Source organism: Typopeltis vanoorti, chromosome 1, assembly GCF_054136105.1.
Source record: "Typopeltis vanoorti isolate ZY-2024b chromosome 1, IOZ_Tvanoo_1.0, whole genome shotgun sequence".
Lineage (NCBI taxonomy): Eukaryota > Metazoa > Arthropoda > Arachnida > Uropygi > Thelyphonidae > Typopeltis > Typopeltis vanoorti.
This window is the reverse complement of record NC_143549.1, coordinates 148,130,348-148,152,903: the sequence shown is the minus strand read 5'-3', so window position 1 is coordinate 148,152,903 and position 22,556 is coordinate 148,130,348. Positions and strand designations below refer to the sequence as shown.

The 22,556-nt window shown below is 34.1% G+C and overlaps 1 protein-coding gene across 2 annotated transcripts in view; it reads right to left on the bottom strand.

Moving 5' to 3' along the window:
* The window catches only part of LOC150110526 (fibroblast growth factor 18-like), a 131,550-nt gene that overhangs the window by 60,582 nt on the left and 48,412 nt on the right, over positions 1–22,556 (bottom strand). Inside the window, exon 1 of one of the 2 annotated variants that reach the window (XM_090394500.1) lies at positions 1,215–1,293. The exons of the other annotated variant lie outside the window; for it this stretch is intronic. Coding sequence (XP_090250626.1) covers positions 1,215–1,237 — 23 coding nt within the window. The 5' untranslated portion in view covers positions 1,238–1,293. Of the gene's footprint in view, positions 1–1,214; positions 1,294–22,556 lie in introns of those variants that run through there. 2 annotated transcript variants of the gene reach the window in all.

Here is a 22,556-nt window from a genome sequence, read left to right as displayed (position 1 = left end):
ACAAAGCACCATTTTTTTACAAAATCCTTATTTATGAAAACAATAGGAGATATTCGGACAAATCAATAGAAATTGAAACTTAAAGGTAATATAATCTTGTTGCCTCCTTTAGTTCATGAATAAATATTTTTTTTTTAAAATCCATCTTGAAAGAAAAATGGTTTTATTGAAAAATTAAGTTCCTTACAAATTCTGAAATAATTATTTTTATAATTATTATGATGATTTTTAGCAAAAATTGATTTTATTGTAATGATGGACATCTACTGCATATGATGTTCAAAGAATTAAAATATGCATTTGTTTAGCTTGTGGAATGTCCATACCTTATTCTTATTTTAATAAGATTTGTTTGAGAAACTCCTTTCAGTGGAAGTTAGTTATTCGTAGAGTTAACTGCTCTTTGAGGCACCTGTAACACTGGGACGAAGTTCAAATTATTTCTAAGAAATTGGCTCCCTTAAAGTTCATTGCTCCAAGCAGTCTTGGTGTCTGCTCAAACCAGCATTGGACCCAATGCGGTGTATAGCTAATCGTGTGGATGGACCTTGCATATTATTGCATATATATAATATATATATAATTGCATAAAAAAAAAAATATATATATATATATATATATATTTTTTTTTTTTTTTTTCGGGAGCGGTTGACGACACTAAATTTTATTAAAAGTCTCATCAACAAGTCATTATATAATGTGCTCATTATTATTATTTTTTCAAATCGAGTCTAATATTTCTGCCTTTCCCTGCCAATTTTCTTTTTAACACAATACCAATATTATTAGGGTACACTAACTTGCGTTCCAATGTAATTTGGGATATCACGGGAACACTCTGCTCAGCTAATCACATATTCGGTGAAGAGTATTTGGTTGAACGAGCATCTGCAAGCACCGGTCGGTTGAGCAAGAAACTGTCTAAAGTGATTAAAACTAAGCCAACTTTCCTAATTGTAGAATTAAGAAAGTTAACAACTTAGTTGAACGTTGCAACGGCTAGATCGTAATTAAGTACTACACACTGTTTTTTTACTTACTCTTCTATGGGGCACACATTTTAACACAATTTATACAAAAAAATACTCAATTATTATCTTTATATATATCCTGTAATTTCAGTCAAGAACAATTGGTGTGCTACCAAAGATTCTATTCCATCAATAGGGAATAATCCAGTATTTATATTTATTAATAAAATTAAAATTTTTTACCTCACGGTACTGCAAATGACCATATTTCTTCTCGAGTTGGCAGACTTGATGGAAATACCTTAACTTCGATTTTTTTTTTCTCCCTTCGGTAAAAAGGAGACTAATTGAGATAAATAGAGAAGTGTTTGCTTCGAAGACTGTTGAACATATGATAATCGATTAGGTTTGCTGATGCCTATCTGTACTAACTGTCCGTTTCTGTTAATCAGCTCTAAAGCATTGATTATTTGATGACGTTTCAAAGAGTTCCTCCTATCTAGTGTATGCGAATGGAATGTGAAGTCGACGGGAGAGCGGAAAATAACTTTTAAATTGTATGTGTAATGTCCGGTGTTCATAGATTAGTTATCTGATATAGAGAGAAAATAGTGATAAAATATGTGGCGCGAATTAGTAAACCATATATCAACGACACGTAATCTATTGTTTTTAAATGTAATTTCTACCTGTGAGAACCTTTTCTTTTGACAGGTAAATTTAGGAAGGATTATCAAAGAGTTCTAAAAGACACTAATTTAAATGCCAGGCAAAAAAAAAAAAAAAAAAAAAAACGTGTCAAACATTTCGGGAAATCAAATTACATCTACTGATGCATCTCATTACGTATGTATACCACATAATCCTCAGTTTGCTTCGGCATTATAATGGAAAGGTAATATGGCAAGTGTGACGAAATGCTACAGTAGCTACTAATTGCTACTCCGGGCACTGCTCCATCATAACGAAAATTCTTTATACCATGATTAAATTACGAGTCATCTACTTTGAGTTCCCGTAACGTGAGCTTCACGTATTAAGAGGGCGATTTTTTGTATATGTTTACTAGGCACAAGGAGAGACGAGGCACATGGTAAATTTCCTGACTCCATGGCCTTCCTGTCTTGCATGCTTCCTGGGAATGCACGCGTAGTAAGAATAACCTGTTCTCCGAAATCACAGCAGTAGGAACTGGTTAATAATGCAACACGCTAGTAATGGTCTACTAATTTTCTGGAGAAGTGAAAACAAGAGGGGCAGAAAGGGAGAGCAAGATAACAGGAAAGGTCCAATTCAACGAATGTACAGTCGATCTACTCACTTCCGAAAGGAACTGTTCGACGGTTTGTATCTGAACGATTTTGTCGCATGTAATGAAGCTTGAAATATCCAGTTTGAAGAGCAATTATGAAAGGGGAGATTTTTGTCCAAAATTTAAGCAGAATCAAGATTTTGAATGCTCCTTCATAATTACTAGCATTATTAAAATGCTTCTTTCAACACCACTGGCAAATAGGCATTAGTTGGAACAAATTAAATCGCTAAGCGATATTTGTGTTAGTGAAAGATTTAGGTATTGTTTACACAAACACATTGGGATAATATGAATAATTTCATTTGTTTTTGGCTAAAAGCATTCACGCTATGCATTCCTTTCCCCATTAATAGTTAGGATAAATAAATTGTCATTATTATTTTATTCGTTGATTGCTTAAGGAGTTACATATCATCGATGGGTTGCTTTGGTATTATATCACTAGTATTGGTATTACTTAAGGTCGGATTTTTTTTCTTTCTTTTAAGCGGCGTATTCTGCCTTATTTCGAAGAGCTAACATTTTGAACTATCCTCATCCTTAATCAAAAGAAGTAATAAAATACGAATATACGAATCTTAAGGTACAGTCTAGTTCTTTGTTTAATTAGTATAAGCAGAGCCGAACTAGCTTCTCCTCTCCTTCTCTCTCAAGATCCTTTATTCCCACTCGTTTCCATAACTTATTGTTTTTCTTACCGGTGACTAAATGTTTTGAAATCAGTAATAATCAATATCACTTGAAAGCGCTTTAAAATTTTGATGTCTATCATGAACTTTGCTCCTAAAGACTCAGCGCCTAACCTTAAGACCGGTGTTAAATTCAATACCAACAAGTTTCGAAGGCAACTCATCAACTTCGAAACTTTTTTAGTGTTTTACTGGGAAAATATTTGGTCTAATTTGTATAAAATAATGAAGAATATTTATCCTTTCCTGTATTGCCAAGCAGGGACTTCTACGCCTGTTTCTTTATTCATTCATTTTTGTCGTTATTGTCATTCACACTAATATGATTTTTTTCGTGGTATTCATGTAAGCGAAATGCGAGCAAAGGGATGTTAATACAAATTATTATTTTTAAGAATTGTCAATTTTTAATATTTTTTAAAAAATTATAAATTCCAATATTTTTTTTAGAAAAAATAAGATTTTGAAAACTACTAGCGATATTGTTATACTGTAATGGATTAGTATATTTCTGCAGCTTGCGATTCTTTGTCTATTGGGAGAAGAAGAAAAAGAAAGTAAAAGAAAAATTACAGGAAATGAGCAGATTTGCCCGCAGAGGTCAACTTCAATGCAATTGAGGTTGACCTCTATCTTTCGATACTCAAAAAGAAGAACCATGATAAATTTATTGGTGGTAGGATCAAATGGTACAAATTTGTATGCATGACAAACAAACATGTATTCGTTTTTCGAGCCATAAATAAATAGGTTCAGGTTAGAAAATGACTCGAGGGACTAAAAACATTTCAAGCACTTAAACCCTGCATTTCTTGTAGGATCCAAATTAAAAAACAAAGTAACCTTTAAACTAACAGCACGTTTGGAATTCTCAGGAGGTGAGTCTGTAGACCCTGTGGTTCCCTTCCTCCGAATATGCACGTTTCTAGCAGGTGAGTGACATCTTGATTAATAGATGGCGCTTGGATGCCTATTTATAAGCGCCACTTTATGACTGTGCAGTCTGTGCAGGAATGCGAAGGCAATCAACTTTTGTGGACTATCACCAGTGTTCCACACGACCCTAATTAATTGGCTATTCCAATTGTTTTTATTAATTCGACACGATAGACGCTTTCTTTAATAAGACATCTAGGCAGGCTTTATCTCAGTATACCCTGAGGGAGAGCCTGTAAGATAAGAAGCAAACAAGTTCCGAGTACATTAGAACGCTTTATCTGTTACCCGATAAAGAGTTGCAATTTTTTTCTAACCTCGCTCTTTATTGAACACAATAATTACAGCACGTAAGAATTAGCCTCGTGAATAGGTTCAACTTTCTAATTGAGAATTATCTTCCCAATGATTATTTCAGTCAGTTACAATACGATTTTCTGCTGGTCAATCACCCGATTGTATCCATTACGAGTTAAAATGATGGCGCAACGATTGGGGGAACTCCTCCCAATACTGTAGGAAGTACGACGCATGGCAGAATAATCCGCGCGGAGTTCTTAGGGACAAAAAAGACATTGTTATAAATGGCACGTAATCCTGCACGCACTCTCAAGTTGTTAGGAGTTACGATCATAGCATAGAAGGCTGTGAAAGCAAACAGAATCCGTGTGAAGAGTCGTGAGTAAAACTAGCACCAGCCGTCATCTAGTATGCTAATGTGATCCATTCTAATAGCAACGTGTAATGTGAAACCATTAATAAATGTAATTATTAGGTGACACAAAACATACACAGAAAAATTTATCTGTAATTTAAGAGGAGGTTGAGGGAAATCAAGTTTGGCGAGGTCAGCTATAATAGATTTTTAGATGGCCACCACTCGAAGAACAAAGTTTGAAGTATGATTAAAGATTGAATAGTTTATGGCTGGCGGTTATTCTTTTCTCTGAGCAGTACCGCTAATTATAGAAGGAAACATTGTAATTTGAACGTGTCACACAATTAATAACCTTTCCTGCAAAATATTCTGGCCCTACAGCCATCTTTAATTATTGTGTTAACACTAAGGTTGGGGAGAGAGAGAGAGAGAGAGAGAGAGAGAGAGACCTGGGTGGTCATGTGATGCGAATAGCCGTGACAAGAATACCGTCAAGTTTCGCCTAGTCGCGTGTTCCACCACAAATGGAATATGCAAGTAGAACAAGAACAGATTGATTGCGTGGCTGATTGTATCACAGTGGAAATGGAACGTTGTCATTAATGTATCTTGATACAGAACAGCAGTTTAAATTGATATTTAAACTCATGACTTGTCTCTCTGTCATCGTTCAATTAAGATGCTGACGGAGATGGTCATTGTGATATTGCCAGACATGAGTCATACTATGACTAAAATATTATTACTGTTCACGTACCAAAGATTCCATTCTCTTTCAAAACGAGTTGAATGGTTTAAAATCCACTGAAATGAGCCTACGCACTAAAGTGCATCGGGCGATCCTCAGACTGAAAAGACACAGGTTTAAACGCTGAAACTCGCGAACCGTATCAGCATTAGAGTGCATAAACAACGCCATTAATTACTTTGTTTTTGTTTGTTGTTTATATCAAACAACAAACTACTCGTGAAAGGTTGTGACTCTATCGTACAGTTAAGTACCGTGGGTGAGTTAAATGACAAATATCTTTGGAACTCAGAAATTATCATTTCTACTCACAATTTAAGGATTACTTTAAGGATTAGATTATCCGTAAATTCTGCTCTAGAGGCTAAACATAAACTTTTTTTCAAACCTCTAAAAAGCAGTGATTATCTCTCTCATGGAATTCATTTACTATCTTAAAGACATGAACAAATATCCATTGCCACTGGTAAGATTCGAACTCATGACGATGCCTTGAAAGGAATCGTCAGTTTCTTATTATTATTACAAAACCGCAGAAAGATGCACTATTACTCAGTAAACAGAACTTATCGTTGCTATGGAAATGTCGAGCTATGACGTGACATCCGTCTTAGTAGACAATAAACAAACGAAACTATTTTATTATAACCTGAATATAACCTTTCAGGTTATAACAGGTTAGAGCAGGGGTTCCCAACTTTTTGTTTCCTAGAGCACATTCTAAAATACCGATAGGGCGACGGGCACCATCTATTTTTTCAAGCAAATTTTTTGAATTCTTTTGTTAAATGAATACATACAAAGTTTACATTATAATCAAATGTTTTATTACTTAAAAGTTTGCATTATATAAAAATTTAAATATATATATGTAAGTTAGTGTGATCTTTGGCATTGCATTTCATTGGCCTGTGCTTCATAATTAGGAGAATATGATGATATTCCAGTTTAAACTATTAAACTGGAATTGGAATGAACAACTTCGAATGCGCGTCTACTTTATATTGTATGCGTTTAATACTCGTCATGTGTCATTAACGCATGCATCATATAGCATGCCATGAATTGTTGCGTGATTATTTCAAACTATACGGCACACAGTTGAACAGCGGCGGGCACACACAAATTGGTCGACGGGCGCCATGGTGCCCGCTGGCATAGGGTTGGGAACCCCTGGGTTAGAGGGTGGCTGGTGGACAGATATCAAACAGTGGTTTATGGAGGAGCCGAGTCCAGGAGAAGGCAGGTGACTAGTGGTGTACCTCAGGGCTCGGAACTTGGTTTTCTGTTGCTTATATACATTAATAATATTGGAAATAATTTGAAAGGAAATATCCATTTGTTTACTGATGATGATGATGCAAAATTGGGAAGAGCGATTCAGGCCTCTAAAAAGCAATGATATCTCTCAGGGTCATGGAATTCATTTACTATCTTAAAGACATGAATAAATATCCATGCCACTAGTAAGGTTCGAACTCATATCCTGTATAATCGAGTGTATAATATCCTGGAGATATTATATACTCGGCCAACAAAGATAACTAATTTGTTTTACTTGCAAAGTGGATAGCCTTCAGTAACCAACAACTAATAATAATAATAATAATAATAATAATAATAATAAACTGACGATGCCTTGAAAGGAATGGTCAGTTTCTTATTATTATTACAATAATCACAGAAAGATGCACTGATTACTCAGTAAACAGAACTTATCGTTGTTATGGAAACGCCGAGCTATGACGTGACATCCGTCTTTGTAGACAAAAGTCAATTCAAATTATGTAGATATCTTGCAGGATGACTTAAATGAGCTGGCGTATGAGCTAAGGTAAATCGCTATAGTTTAACTTGGCTAAGTGTAAGGTGATGCACTTCGGGAGGATGAGATCACATGCTGTGTACTATATTAATGGAACTGAACTGCAAGAAGTTGACGAGGCAAGGAACTTGGGGGTTATTGTGGACAGAGAACTTAAGTTTAAAGGGCATATTGCAAAGATTGCGAAAATATCACATCAAATTACATGTTGTTGAAGAACACACTGACAAGCAGGGATAGGGAAGTTATTGTTCCACTTTATAATCCATTAATAAGACCACATTTCGATTATTGCGCACAGATCTGGTCACCTAGATTTCTTGGTGATGTAGAAATGGTGGAAAGGATCCAGAGGCGAATGACAAAGATTGCTGCAGGTCTGTGAAATACCTTTCCTGAGAAGAAAGATTGAAGGTCTGTGGACTCCAAAAACTAGCTAATAAACATAAGAGAGGAGATATGATAGATGCATATAAATAGATTGATACTGATGACCTTTTTTTCTGAACAGTGTAAGAAGGGAGAGAACGACGGGGGTCATCCCTGGAGTTTGTGTAAGAATGTGGTTAACAAAGATATCTGGACTAGATTTTTTGCTTGGAGTGGTGAATGTGTGGAATGCGTCATCATACTCCTTAATGAATTTAAAAAGTATGATAGGTATTGTGTGAATAATGGTTAGTGTGTCAATGTGGGGTCTCTCGTGATGAGTCTTCTGACTCCATGGAGACTCCGTTATAATAATAATAATATAAAGATAATTATTGATCTGCCGCTAGTTATTTAAGAGCACTTTTTTAATAATGGATAAGACAATATTTGCGTAAAACAAAAAAAAAAAAAGGGGAGCTAAGATGGCAATGTTTTTACTGATATTTCAATAATTACAATGCTTTTCGTACTGGAAGTGTGTTCTAATTGTGTTAAGCACCAGAATTCTCCGAATCAATTTGAAATTTGTAATTGGTATAAAACTATTCTTAAACTGGACCTATCGTTTACCTGACATTTTATAGCATCTGCAGTTAACATTATATTATGCCAATCCGACTCTCGTAGATTCGATTTTTTTTGTACTTTTTTTTTTAAAAAAAAAATCTGGGTTAGTTCGTTCCACGTAGAGAAAGAATACCGGACTTAGGAGAACGCGAATCCACTTAAAATTTAATATATTCACAACGAATCTTGAGTGTTTAAAAATTAAACACTGGAACAGAAACTGGATAAAGTTTCTGTGTAAGTGATGTTATTAATTTAAAAATCTTTTAAACTTTTTATCGCATGGCTTTTCAGGAGGTCCCTGTGTGATAGTTGGTGAGCAGTGTTTTTCCACGTAAATTTCTGCAAGGACGCGAGAAACAATTTTTTGGAGACACAGTAAGTCATACTCTTGGAAATTCTAGCTTTTCCTCCCACCCAACAAGTGCCTCTAGCGCAGTCGGAATAACAACCTTTGGTTAGAAAGACCTGAATTCAAATCCTATCTTGTACATGAGGAAACTTTAAAAACTTTCTTTCAATTAAATATGAGTTAGATGGTTTCATTCAGAGATGAAATTTTTTTTCCCTCTCACAAACCTAACAGTGAACACACTCATTAATATATGCTCGTAAAACATCTCCTTTGTTCAAAATTTCAAGAACATTTACAACCGGCGCCGTAGAATATTGATCTCTCTCTCTCTCTCTCGAGATTATACCCCCACCGAGGAAACGGAAGAGGAGAAAGAGACTACCTGTCGATTTATATATGCATTTATAAATGCTAAACTTTTTTGTAGCAGTAGTGGTAGAGGATTATAATAAATGCAGTAAATAAGAGAAAGGCAACAAAGTATTACTTCGCTAGATCAGCATGACAGTTGATAATCAGCTGTCACATCAGGCTATCATTACGAAGGCGCATGAAAGAGGAGCAATTAATGCTGCTCTCTCTCTCTCTCTCTCTCTCTCTCTCTCTCTCTCTCTCTCTCTCACACACACACACACACACATAGTGGTTTACCTTGTAACCATAGTAGGTAGTAAGGTTTTACTGAAAATTGTTTCTAAGAAATGCAAACATTTTGTATTTATTTTAAATGGGGAAAGTGGACGAATACACAACACATAAGATTGGTTAGAGATACAATGATAGCATAACTCAGTCGGTTGAAATATTCAGAAATCTGTTACGATCTTGTCAACAATGTCTTGTGAGCATTAACCTAGGGAGTTGGCCGTTTTGCTTGCAAGGTAGCTTTTCTTATTGCCAGTATGTCTGAGAAGAATACAGATAGGAAAATATGGATAAAAGTTTGCTTTTGATTTTGGACTTTGTTATTAGAATGTTGGTTTCAGTTTTTTTTTTCTCTTTGTAATTTGAAAAAACTCGGCGATTCATGCTGTATAACTTACTTTTTCTAATATCCACCCCACCTCTTTTCCATATCTACGCAAGGAATGAGTTCCAGTGAGTAGCAAAATAAATAAATAAAATAAAATAAATAAAAAAAAATTGTGGGAGGGAAATTGTGAATATACGATATCAATTATGACATTGTGTTTGTATTAAACATGAACTTATTTTTTAGGAAGTTTACTAAAAGCATTCCAGTTTGCTGCAGATCTCCAGAAAAGACAGAAAAGAAAACTATAAAAGAATTGAGATAGAAATTATCTTTGACTTTACGACACAGTCCGTAACGGAGAAACCTTAAGAGGAAACAAATGGAATAGTTTTATCCTCACCACACCCAAAATAATAAAAAAATAAAATAAAAAGAACGCGTACTTTAATGTCGGTAAATTGTGTCTATTTTAGTGAGTCTCCTCCCATGCACTTAGGCATCAGTGCAACTATAGTTTCGTGACCAGACTTCTTCCTGAGCTTTACTCAGCTATGCGAGCTGATGATCTCCTTATTAACCCTATTAATATTTGATAAATCTCTGCTCCGAGACGACTATCATTACTTCCTCGTGTGTTCGCTCGGAGCAGAGAGCGAACTCTCTCTCTCAGTCTAAGTCAGTCCAAGTAAAAATACCTGCAATGTATATTTATAAATACAGACTAAGGGAAACCATTACTAATAATGTTTAACATCACACACCCAGACATAAAAATAGTTTTCATTTATTTATTTATTATTTTGGGTATCGATAAGCCAACGCTCTCCTTTTATTTTATTTTATTTTATTTATTTATTTCGAAATCCAAGTGGAATAGATGCAATTACTCTTTTAATAAAATAATAATATGACTAAAAATAGGTATCTCAACCTGTAATAAGAAGCAATGTTATCTTCGGCATTTCAAACATCTGAAATGTAACAACTGCAAAGAAAAGATGAACTGCGTTACTTGGTTTGACAGACCATGAGGTGCTCCAATTGCCGTCCACATTTTATGTTCGGTACTATTTTTTTTTGCAAAAAAATTCTTTTAACTTTTCCATCATTTTCTGAACTGAATATAACCAATATTCTTTATCTCTCCTTGAATACAGATGTTCATATTAAAAAAAAAAAAGAAAGAAAATTTATGGAATAGGAAGGAAGAAAGTAATTTAGAACTCTCAGACAAATAAAAAATTGACTTTATGTTTAATCTAATTGAGAAGCAAGAGTTTTACTTCTCTATCAGAAATTAATCACCAGATGTTTACAATAAAATTATTAAAAATCTTTTCAAATTTGTCAGATCAGGCAACAAAGAATAAATATTTGCTTACAAGCTGTACGCCAAAGAAGAAGGTTGAAGCCTAGAATAAAAATGACATCACTACAGAGAAATACAGGGCAATTTTCTCATCAAGAATTGTATATTCAATTGACCACCTCTTATGGGGTCAATGTAATTTGTGTTAAATTGTTCAAGCCCACTCCCTCCACCACGCCTACTCCTACACATGATTCCATTAACTAGAATTAGATATCATCACGTTTTTTTTATGTTTCTCCCATCTTTTTAGACATTTTTTTGTAACATTCGTTGTGATGCGTGCTTTCACTAATAATATGAAGGGTGTATCCTCCAATATAAAATAACAAAAACTTTGCTGGTTTTCTAATTTCAAAGTTGAATTTAGAAGTTTCGTAATGATGTAGAAATGAACTTACTGCTTCGCTTAAAGAAGTCAACTTTCGGGCACTCTGCACTCTTCCAATTATCTATTCACCTATCTGGAAAATCTAAATAGATAATTTTTAAAAATTAATATAGTTTATCGGCTTAAAACTAAAAACTTTCTGAAGACACAACTAAAATTTAATTACGACTGTCTTTGTTAGACTATTTTCAGAGTGGCCAGTCTAAACACAAGATTTCACTCTTTTAAAATATGATAGTAAAAGGGATAAAATATCTTACCTTAATTTGGAAGGTCAAAAAAGCTCTAGTATTTATTTGGGAAAAAAGAGAATGAAGCAAGGGCGACTGAAGAAATAATTAAGAATGAGGGAATACATAAGGATCGAGTACAAAACTCCCGTTTCCTGTCTCCATATCTTCAACCTATCTTTTTTTTTTATTTTTTTTTTATTTAATATTCTCATTTCTTAATTTCCATCCCTTTTCTTCAAATAACCCTTTCCCACTTCCATTATGATCTCCAATATTTGGATGCCATCAACCAGTACCTATAACCATCCAATTAAGGTACTTTCATTCTGTTCCTATCTTTTAAAATACTGCAATTTCATGTTTGGGCTGGATGCTCTAGGAAGATTTCCTTGTTAATTTTCCAAGCACTTTGACGCGGATAAAAATATCTAACACAATCTAACTTATAAAGTAGTAATTATTGCAAAGGCGTTTTCGATGTAATGTTTCATTCATGGGAGAGGAGAAAAAACAACAGATGAATCGACATTCGCGGTACAAGTTTGTCGGCTAGCCAACGAATACAGGATGTTGTTAAATTTTGAAAAAGGTATCCATTATATCTTACAAAGAAAAAATTACCCTTTTAAATTCAGTACAACAATCTTGTTTTAAAATTAAAAAAAAAAGCAGCATGAATTAAAATGTTATTACTAACAAAAATCATGTGCAAAAATCTCGTTTTTTATAGCTTACATTTTACTAATGAATAGTGTATAATGCGACTACTTTCCTGGCCCTCATGTTATTTTATACACTGAAACTTGGCCACGCCAACAGAAAAGGTTGCACGCCCCTATTGTATAGTGTGATGACATTCGAGATGAGTCTATTCTCAGCGATGATGATGATGAGGTAAGTAAATCATTGGCGATTAGCGCTATTCACATCTAGCTAACAACTCAATATATTCATCTTGGTAGTCCACTCATTACAATTTTAAAACAACTAATCCATGCCGTGGCGTAATTGTTGACATTAGGTCAAGGCCATCAAATGTTGTAGGAGCCGAGACCTTTGTCATAAATGAAATGTAACAGAATAAATTGGTATCCACCCAGATTTAAATGAGTGTAAGTTGTTTCGATTGACGCGCCTTTTGTGTTTGTCAAGGACAGTTACAAATTAACAAGTTTAATTCTTATTCAAGGTTTCGATCTAAGAAAGTTATCAGCTGAAGGTAAGCCGTCTGTGAGTGTCAATTAGAGAAGGTGAAGGACATTCATCTTAGTATATTAAGACGGACGGGAACATTCAGAGAGTTTACCAAATCTACAGTCTCAGTACTTGTTGATGGATAATTTCTAATTCCGGTGAAATCAACAGAATATGTCTATACAGCCATCTTTCACAATTTACAGGTTACTTTATTTATGTCTATATCAAAGCATACTTTCTTCTATTCTTGCAAAGTTTTTTTGTAAATTTAAGCCACCTTTGATGGGACTGGCACACTAGTGAATCGGAGTGGATATGTGTAAAGTTCTACACGTCTCTGTTCGAACACAACTGCAGATTCTGCAGTAAGTAACAAATACTTTATTTCTCTGTAAGAGTGTCCAACCCTACTAATTCGACTAAAATGAGTTGACTAATAATTTGGATGTTAAATAGTGCGCCACTGATTGGCCATCTTCTTACTGATCAGTCGTTCTAATTATGAACGACCTAACTGAAACTTTTGTCTAACTTCAGACAAAAATATTGATAAACTAATTTTATCATGATTTCATAAATCGGTGACTAGTACGTATTATTTTTATATTTATTCATTTTTGTAAGTCTGTAGCTTTTTACTTTAAAATCTGGGTCAAATACATTATTCGATCTTTCTTAGTATTAGCCATTGCACATCATAATTCGTCTCTGGAGTGCAGACATAATATAACTAATTCACCAGCTACAAATCAATCCGTCTTTGTTCAGCATGTAGCGATCACAGGAAAATACAACATAGGGCACTATTGAAAATCGATATTGAGTTGTTTGGAGTCAGACAGCTAAACATCAATTTTCAGTATGGACAAGTAAAAATCAGGGTTCACTATTCTCCAATAAAGAACATTGTCAAACTCCATATAAATTATCCTCACTGCAAAAATCCTTTGTAATGTGAGAACTCGAGAAAGTACTATTAAAAATGGTCCAAGAAAGAAATGTATAGTAATGTATTTCGAAGTTCATCTGCTGCATGTTAAAAATGTACGGATTTCATTCATTCTAAAATTGAATCCTGTTCATTATTAACCTAGACTGAACAGCGGATTCAGAAAGTCGCTGAAAAACCCAGAAACTCAAATGTCTCATAAGCCATCTTAACATTAATGAAACAGGTGTAATTAATAAGTGATATTCCACTTTGAGGAAACGTGAAAGGCATAATAAAGCCAATTAGGCAAACGAAAACCTCAAATGAGGAAATGAGACCACAAAAAAAAAAAAAAAAAAAGAGTATTGGGTACGGCACGATGGATGGTTCGGACGTGATTGGTTTTTGTATGTTAACGCTTTCAGATTTACGTAACTTCTTTGGAGGAATAAGAATCGACTATAGAAGCTCTCTCTCATACACCCACCCACACAGAGTCCTTTCGTGAAGAATGTTTACTTATAAAAAAAAAAAAAAAAAGAGCATACCCCCTTCTTATTCTAAAACGAGTGCCTGTCTTGTACTACTTCGTCACGTCCTGAATGAAACATTATGTTCTGGGCGTGGAGGGCCTGAAGAATAGCTGCCCAAGGTCAGAGATCTGGCGTCATTTACATTCTTATTGTAGGAAATACCTGAGTTTGGTTTACATCGAGAAACACAGAATTGGAAATCGATCATGGGTATGTCAAGATAACCTGTCTCATTGGTAAGATAAGTTGAGTATCGATTGAAGTAACGATTAATAGAGGTTAATGATCTCAATTTAGAGGTTAATGATCTAAGTATGTAAAACAGACACAAGTTCGGAAGCTGAATTATTGATGTGGTACGATTAGCCATCTACCAGGAAGAAACTGGATGATTTTTTTGTTTGTTATTGGGAGTAAAATATAGGACTTGTGTGTAATATTAGTGAAGACGCTAAGAAACGTTTTGTAATATTCTAAATGCTGCAATGTTCAGTTAATTTCTTGAGCTGTTTTCAACCGGGAGTTAGGACACTTACAGGTTACTTTATTTATATTCATATCAATGCCATTATTTCTTCTCTTCTCATAAAGCTTTTCTTAGTGTTAATCCAACGTTGTTAATTCAAATGTGAATCGGAGTTAGTAGATATGTGTTAAGTTCTCATTTAGAATAGTTGCATATTCTTCATTTGGATCTGACTGAGCATGAGAGGTAATTTTAAGCAATGTCTGTTTATGTTAGATCAGTCCTATCTAACATAGTAGCAGAGGTCTGCACACATTACATTTATGTGGTTTGTCTCTATTGAAATGAGAGGTTTCTGACTGGAAGTATTTCCTTCTGATGTGCCGGGAAGATTTTTATTTAAAAATTTTTTTTGATGGGTCTATTTACAGTAATTTTTTTTTATGATTTTAGTCACAGTTCTTAAACCTGTTTCAATATTCTAGGCATGCACTTTGAATATATGGTTAGAATAGTAAAACATTTTAATTTTAATTTAAAAAAAACTCATCAATCTTGCTTTTTTTTTTAACTGACAACATATTCACCCCCCCCCTTCCGATAAATGAAGCATCAGCTATTTGATGTTCGTCATGAATGATGATGACCGAGTGCAAGTCATAAAAAAATGCACAAATATGCAAAACCAACATGATGTGTACATTACCCGACATCCTACTGTTAAGGCAGGGAAAGCATAGGATGCAATCAGTCATTATCTAAATTCTAAGAAAACATAAACTGTCTCTGAATTTGACATATGCTACATCCACTTAAAATCGATTTTATGCAGTACACAATTCACAAAACTTTGCAACCGAATTAATATACTGATGTACTGAAGAATAATAATAAGATTAGTATGATACAATAAACAAAATGATCAGTTCCGATATCTGAATGTAGATGGCACTTTTTCATTTTAGTAAGCAAGGTCAGCGCTCAAGTTTGTCACTTGGTGAGAATGCAAAAGCATTTGGCGATTCAAGTTGGCGTTTGGACAAAATTTCTCACGTGACCAAACTTAGGGTCAAGGTGATGAACAGGATACAATAACGAATTCATGCGTTTCCCCTCTCCTCGGCCAGGTTCGAATTCCACCATGGGTACGGATGTTTTGTGAATGTCTTTATTTCGTCTTCAGTGTGTGATTATCTCCCTGCTTATTGGAGGCCTGAATTGGCTTTATCCTTTCGTCCACCGATGCTACTAATGTTAATGTACTGTAGGCTTATAACGTGTCATCGGAATTCACATAAAAATAGCCATTTTATAAAATATCTAATAATTTTTTATAAAAAATAAAATTAAAAATAAACGTTTTTAAAATATTTTTAAATTTAAAAATTTTTTAAATAATTATTTTAAAACAAAGACATTTTCACTTCTTATTTATGTGTATAGACAGTCGAAACACTCGACTATTTGAAACACTAACCATAAACTTTGGACATCTATTGGGAAGTATGCGTCATTGACTACAGTCAAATATCTGGGGTTAAATCTCGTCATGGTAATGAGCAACTTTATTGGAACTGGAGTTTACTCCTTACTCTTAAGGCAACGGGGCCCTCAAACTTTCCACAGCCTAGTCATTTTCTGTTATTTGACTTAGGATTTACCCAATTTTCCCTCATCGAGTTCAGTGCACCTCGTTTTAAGCCCTCCTTTTTTTTTTTTTTTTTTTACGTGAACATATCTCATCGCACCAAGAGAATGAAGCAATGCCTGTCCGAAAAATTCAGTTGATAAAAGCCATTGCTTGTTTATTCCAAAGGATGCGGGTTCGAATCCTACCTGAAGCATGGATGATTGCATAAGCCTTTCTCTAGACGAGTTTATATAGCTCCTTGATGACTCTCTTTTTTATTATAAATGATTGAAAATAAACATACGAATTTAGAATAAATACTAGAAAATACTAGTATTTCCTAGTAAATAAATACTAGAAAATACTAGTATTTCCTAGTAAATAAATACTAGAAAATACTAGTATTTCCTAGTAAATAAATACTAGAAAGATTCTCTACAGTATGATCTAACGAATGCAGTACAATAACTCTTTCACTTTAATAAATTTTTCAATATCACAGAAATAAAATCATGAGGATTAAGGGAAAAGGTTCTTGGGGAGGATACCAGTTCACCTTTAACATCATTTGCATTTAAAATACCATTTATGCTACCCAGCTAAATGATTGTTTAGAGTATTTAATTGCCCTATTAAAAGGAAAATTTAAATTTTGTTCAGACAGGAAATGCAAACTTTGACCAGTGCTGATAAATTGTAGAAAGAGTAAAACGGAATTTCTTCTTACGTCACGTGTTCCGTGTATTTTCGTCCTTTAAAATACCTGCTTGTAAATGATTGGCCTGCTTTCTGGAAGCCGTTAAATCTCATTCACGGTATCGTCTCATTTTAAAAGAACAGCGATTCCGAATGGCGGAAAAACATCCAAAGAACGCCGTTCGTGTGGTACTTGTAACTCGAAATCTCGGACACTTCCAGATCAGATATACGTACTACGTAAAGCGGAATGCCTGCAAGGCGTTCTAAAGTTGCACATAACGAGCTTCGGAAATTCCAATGAATATGCATAGCGTTCCGTTTGCCTAGATTTCAGCCATAACAGGGTGTCGTAAAGCGGGATCGTTTCACCTTCGCCCAGCAGGGATCTTTCTGTAAACTTTCTCTCTATGAACATTTACTGTGACGTACTTGTCTTGTTTGCAAGAAAGAAAGAAAAAAAATAGCTTTAGTGACTTGAGCAACGCGAGCAATTATGAGTGCAATACAGACTCAAGAATTTCAACACGCAATGTGATGGGAAGTTTTGTGGGCTTGCGATGCCATTAAATGGCTAATATTTTCCCCTCTTTGTTTATTCAGAAAAGCAGCAAAGTATAACATGTAAAAGATTACTTACTGAATATGTTTGCACGCTAATTGAGCTAATTATTTCTGATTTTATTGGTTTACTTATTTTATAATAAAAAGAATAAAAAATATCCTTTGAACGGTTTTCGTTGTGAATAAGTTTTAAGAAATAAACTTTCCAGTTTTAATAGTCAAATACAATGTGACAATATGAAGCTTTAAGTATAATGAGAATACTGAGTTTTAAATTCGTTTTCGAAAAATATCGCCTGCCAGAGTGATAATTTTTCGAGAGAGAGAGAGAGAGAGAGAAAGAGATGTTATTTGGTATCAACAGTTTATACTGTATTTAATGCCTGAGCAGCCATATTGTCACAGATTTAATTATTTTTTTACTTACTTTTTTAAAAACAAAGGAAAATCAAATAAATTGTAAAGAAAAACTTAGATTACAACAATATTAATGTGAGTGAATTGCAAAATTCCTGACATGCAGCTTGGTTTGTGAATGATCAATCATAAAACGAAGGAAGAACAGAATAAATGAAAAAAAAAAAAGAATTTAATATTCACATTTCTTTGATATTCGCTAACAGAGGAAACTTTCGTGCGTAGAATATCTTCTTTAAATAGAAAGCCTGGTTATAACACTTATTGTAATGAAATTGCAGTTCTTTCTGTAGTGGAATGTCAGTAGGAATGACCATTCCTCGTCTGCAGTTACATTCAGCACATGAAACAATAATCAAATTCATATCTGCGAGATTGCTGCAATTAGTTTTCAGTAGAAATGCAACTGGACTGTGATTATTAGTGACAGAGAAACTTCTGAGGAAGCAAGCAACTCCATTGTGATGTTTTATACGTAATGATAGTGCAATAGCGGAACTATAAACATGTTACAATGAAAATTATAATGTAATAGTATTTAAAACATATTTATAAGAACGTAATTAGTGACATAATTACGATGGTTTTTACGTAACCACCCCGTGAAGAATTTGTATTTTGATATTTCGTTTTCCTCACCTTATCTCGTACCGCTAAGATCTAGGAGAGTGGATGTTAAATATTTTAAGTATAACAATTCCAGCAATATAAAATTCAAATAAAATTTCGAAATATAAACACATTCCATCTTGTAACAATAAATCAGCTTTGTCTTTAGCCACCATTAATAAATATGCATTTTAAGACATATAGCGTATGATAAAAGCAGATATATACGTGCCACCACGTTTTCATCCTGGTAAAATATGTTGTCACCTGCTGATAACGTTTGAGCTCTCATTACAATGAAGATTTTTCTTTTTTTATGACTGGCGACATTCCTAGTTTATAAAATGAAGTCGGGAGCAAAGTAAAATGTGCTAATTTGACAGTGCTCATTAGCGAACCTGTAATTAAACTGTAATTACAACGAAACCTTGGGAAATTTGAATGGGAGGTATCAGATGACTTCCGGTCAAATTGAGCTTGCTGTTTCCTCAGATTATCATTATGATTTATGGAAAATCGTGACTTCGATGCCAGTTCTTCAAAGTAATTATGATGAAACGAACAAACCCGAAGTACTGATGCTACCATTTAATATTTTACTATACAATTTCATGTTTTAACATAACCTTTCTTATAATTATTTACGACAAAATTATAACACTACTGTTATGTATATTAGCAAATAAAAACTGAAATGAATTTATTAACCTCCTTCGTGAATTATATTTATTAAAAATATTTATAGAACGCAATATAAATATTTAATAATAATTTCAACAACGGAGATGATAATAAAGTTAATAAAGTTAAAGCATGGATTATAAAATCTCAGCACACAGTTACCACAGTGAAGAGGAAATGGTTTTAACTGCATGGTGTTATAAAACTGTACTTAGAAGATATTCTTGCAACATATTCTGAAATCTGTTCATTGCGCACAAGATTTTCTTCAGAACGGAAATACCGTTCCGGATATAATGAAGACTTGATTTTAGGACAACAAACATTGCTCTAGTTTTCCCACGTTTTCACTGTTTTTCCCAGAATGGTTATGACTTAGCACCTCAAACATACATTCACAACTGTATGATAGTTAATCACTATGAATAAGAAATAGCGAAGCGACATTCATATTAGAAGGTTAAGATAGGTGCCTTAATTTTTTGCATCGGGTAATTTTGTAACAAATGTTGCTTTAGTTACAGAATTCAGCTTTCTTTAGGTTAACACAATATCTTAATTCTATGTAAATAAGTTTCTTAATATCTAGATAATTTCGGACATACCAAAACAAATCAGCACTGACCTAAGTATCGCGTAGAGGAACGGAAGGAAAAACTTTCTATTCTCACCGAAAGGCATCGAAGTAGTTTCATTGATAACTGCTACCTGGTGTGGAATGCGATCTCTACTAGAGTATGCCATGCGATTCTATCTTTAGCACTGAAAAATTCCATGCTGCATTTAACCATTTAAAATTGTATTTCCACTCAGAATATACCATTACTACAACCACTAAGCATACCAAAAAAGACGTCCTCCAAACTTGACAGACTCCACTGTATTACTATTGGACACACTGTAAAGGGAAGGAAGCATGGGGTGGGGGGGGGCTGTTTCGTTACAAATGCCTGTTCTGCAAGCGAACGACAACGTACCTTTTACCCTAAGGGAAATGCAGGCAAAAGCTCTTACAAATCAATTTACCTTTCCGTCTTCTCCACTAAACCTTTACCATCCCTCAGTTGCTAAGGTGACCGAACTGTTCCCCGGAGAGAGGCGGAAGACCGACACATCATTCGGAAGGAGGTCTTCCCTATTGTTAGAGAGCGCGCGCCGTCATTACGGCCCGTGGCAAATACGTGCTGGAGTTGGTGGTTAAAGCGATGGTCTAGTCACTTTCATCTGCTTAGGGCTTCTGACCTCATTTTGGCTTGTTTGTTGTCTGTGTCTAAGGTGCTTAGGTCAGTAATCTACAGATGAGGAAGGGGGAAATTGGGGGAAACTCTCGGTCGAAACAATCCATCACTCCCCCTAACAGACAAGACTGGACATGCTGTTTATCACTTATAGCTTTTCACTTATTTTTTATTGCACACACACAAATACTGCTTACTGTTCCTAACTGATTAGCAGAAGTTATCCTATTAAATGTGAAGATTTAATACTGATCTTATACTTAGTGTCTAGTCATTTTCATTATTTTGGATCATCACGATTTTAATTGCAATTATCAAAAGAAAATGGACCTAAAGTCAACCATGTTTACCGAAAGCAGCCTTTGTTATATAGTAAATATGGAGGAAGATTTCGAAGAAAAAACGAAGTACATGAGCGGTCTGTAAATAAAGACACTACAAAAAAAATAGTAACTTGCATAAAAAAATAGTTATCTTTTCTTGAATTATTAGATGAGAAATAAGATTAACTAACAGTCACAAAAAAAATGCAATAGAAGATTATGTAAAATATTTTCAAAATTATAAGATCCGGAAGAACCCCTTAATGTGCGATGATTGCTTTGGTCTCCAAACTCTTTGGGGACCTACAATCCTTTCTAAAATTCCTAATTATTCTTGATCTCTACGAAACTATTAAAGCAGTGGCAACCATGATTAATAATGTTTATTGGAAATTCGGACGAACGTATACTATAGAATACGTTCGTCCGAACGTATACTATCACTGACTACTCTGCCACCTGGTAAATACAAGCAAAACTTGCTGTTGTCATGGAAACCTCTTACATTACATCACATCCGTCTTAGTCAAACAAAACTATTTTATCATATAGAAATATAAGTTACAAACATGTCTTATACGAGTGAACAGACAGTTGTGTTCTTCAGTACAGAGTGCAGCCCACTGATTACTCCCCTAGTTGATGTTCCAATTAAGGAAGGTGGAATTCGACCTTTGGCATTTACCTGGCCTTTACTTCATCGTAGCATAAGGTATACTTAATGTACAACCAACCAGCAACTGCGGTGCACCTTCTTTAGCAGATTATTAAAGAGACTGAAGCAGTGAACTCTATAGCAGAAACACCTGTATAATGCACTTCTATATAATGTCCATATTTATCGTCCTATCATTTAATGCTGTAAATGTTACTATTATACTTAAAATAGTTTCCAAAAAGGATTTTTGCCCAGCATAAGTAGTATTCTGTTACATTTACTGCGATGGATCAATATAGATACATATTAGAAATATTTATTCCTAGTAACACGCCTTCCAACTAGGTGCCACACATCAGTGCTTTAAAATGTTCTTTTGGGGTTGATAATCTTGTATATTGAGATTCCAAACTAGCTATAAATATGGAGAGAGGTTTCGGTTAACGAAAATATTATCTACATAAAAATATCATTTATTATTCCCTTGCAACTTCTTTTATATGATAAAAGAAGGCAAACTTTGATGTTTCCACTTTGTTTAAAAAATGAAATAAAATGGGAAAAGTTTGCTTGCTAATTCTTTGTTTGATTCATGTCATTCATATTGTAATACAATTTTTTTATAATCTTTTTTTAAAAATAGAAACTGAAAATTTAGTTTTGAAGGTTTTTAATCAATGACACGACTGAAAAGTTCTAAGTAGTGATTGTGTTTGTAGAACTTCCGAACTTTCGTATATGTATATGTAAATTTTTGTCATATAACCAAAAAAAAGGTAATTTTTTTTATCTGCAGGAGAGATTTTATTTTATGAAAAACTGAATCGCGCTTTAGAAGTTTGGGAAAAGAAAATTCTGAAAAAGTTTTTTGACATGCACTTGGAGATTGTTTGAAATTTGAATTTATTGAAATTATTTTTAATGAGATTTCTATTCATGAGAGTCGTAAACTTGTGGCTTATAATAGTTCTGCGAGCGGGCCAAGGGCTATCACTGCAGTACTGATATTTTCTGAGTGACAGTATCCGAGAATCCTATTCTACATTTTAAAAAAATGTAAATACAGTTTTAAAGTTTTTAATAGTTTTGAGAATCCTGCTGTAAATTACAGAAAAAGGTATATATTTCTCGAGTATTGAAAATAATCT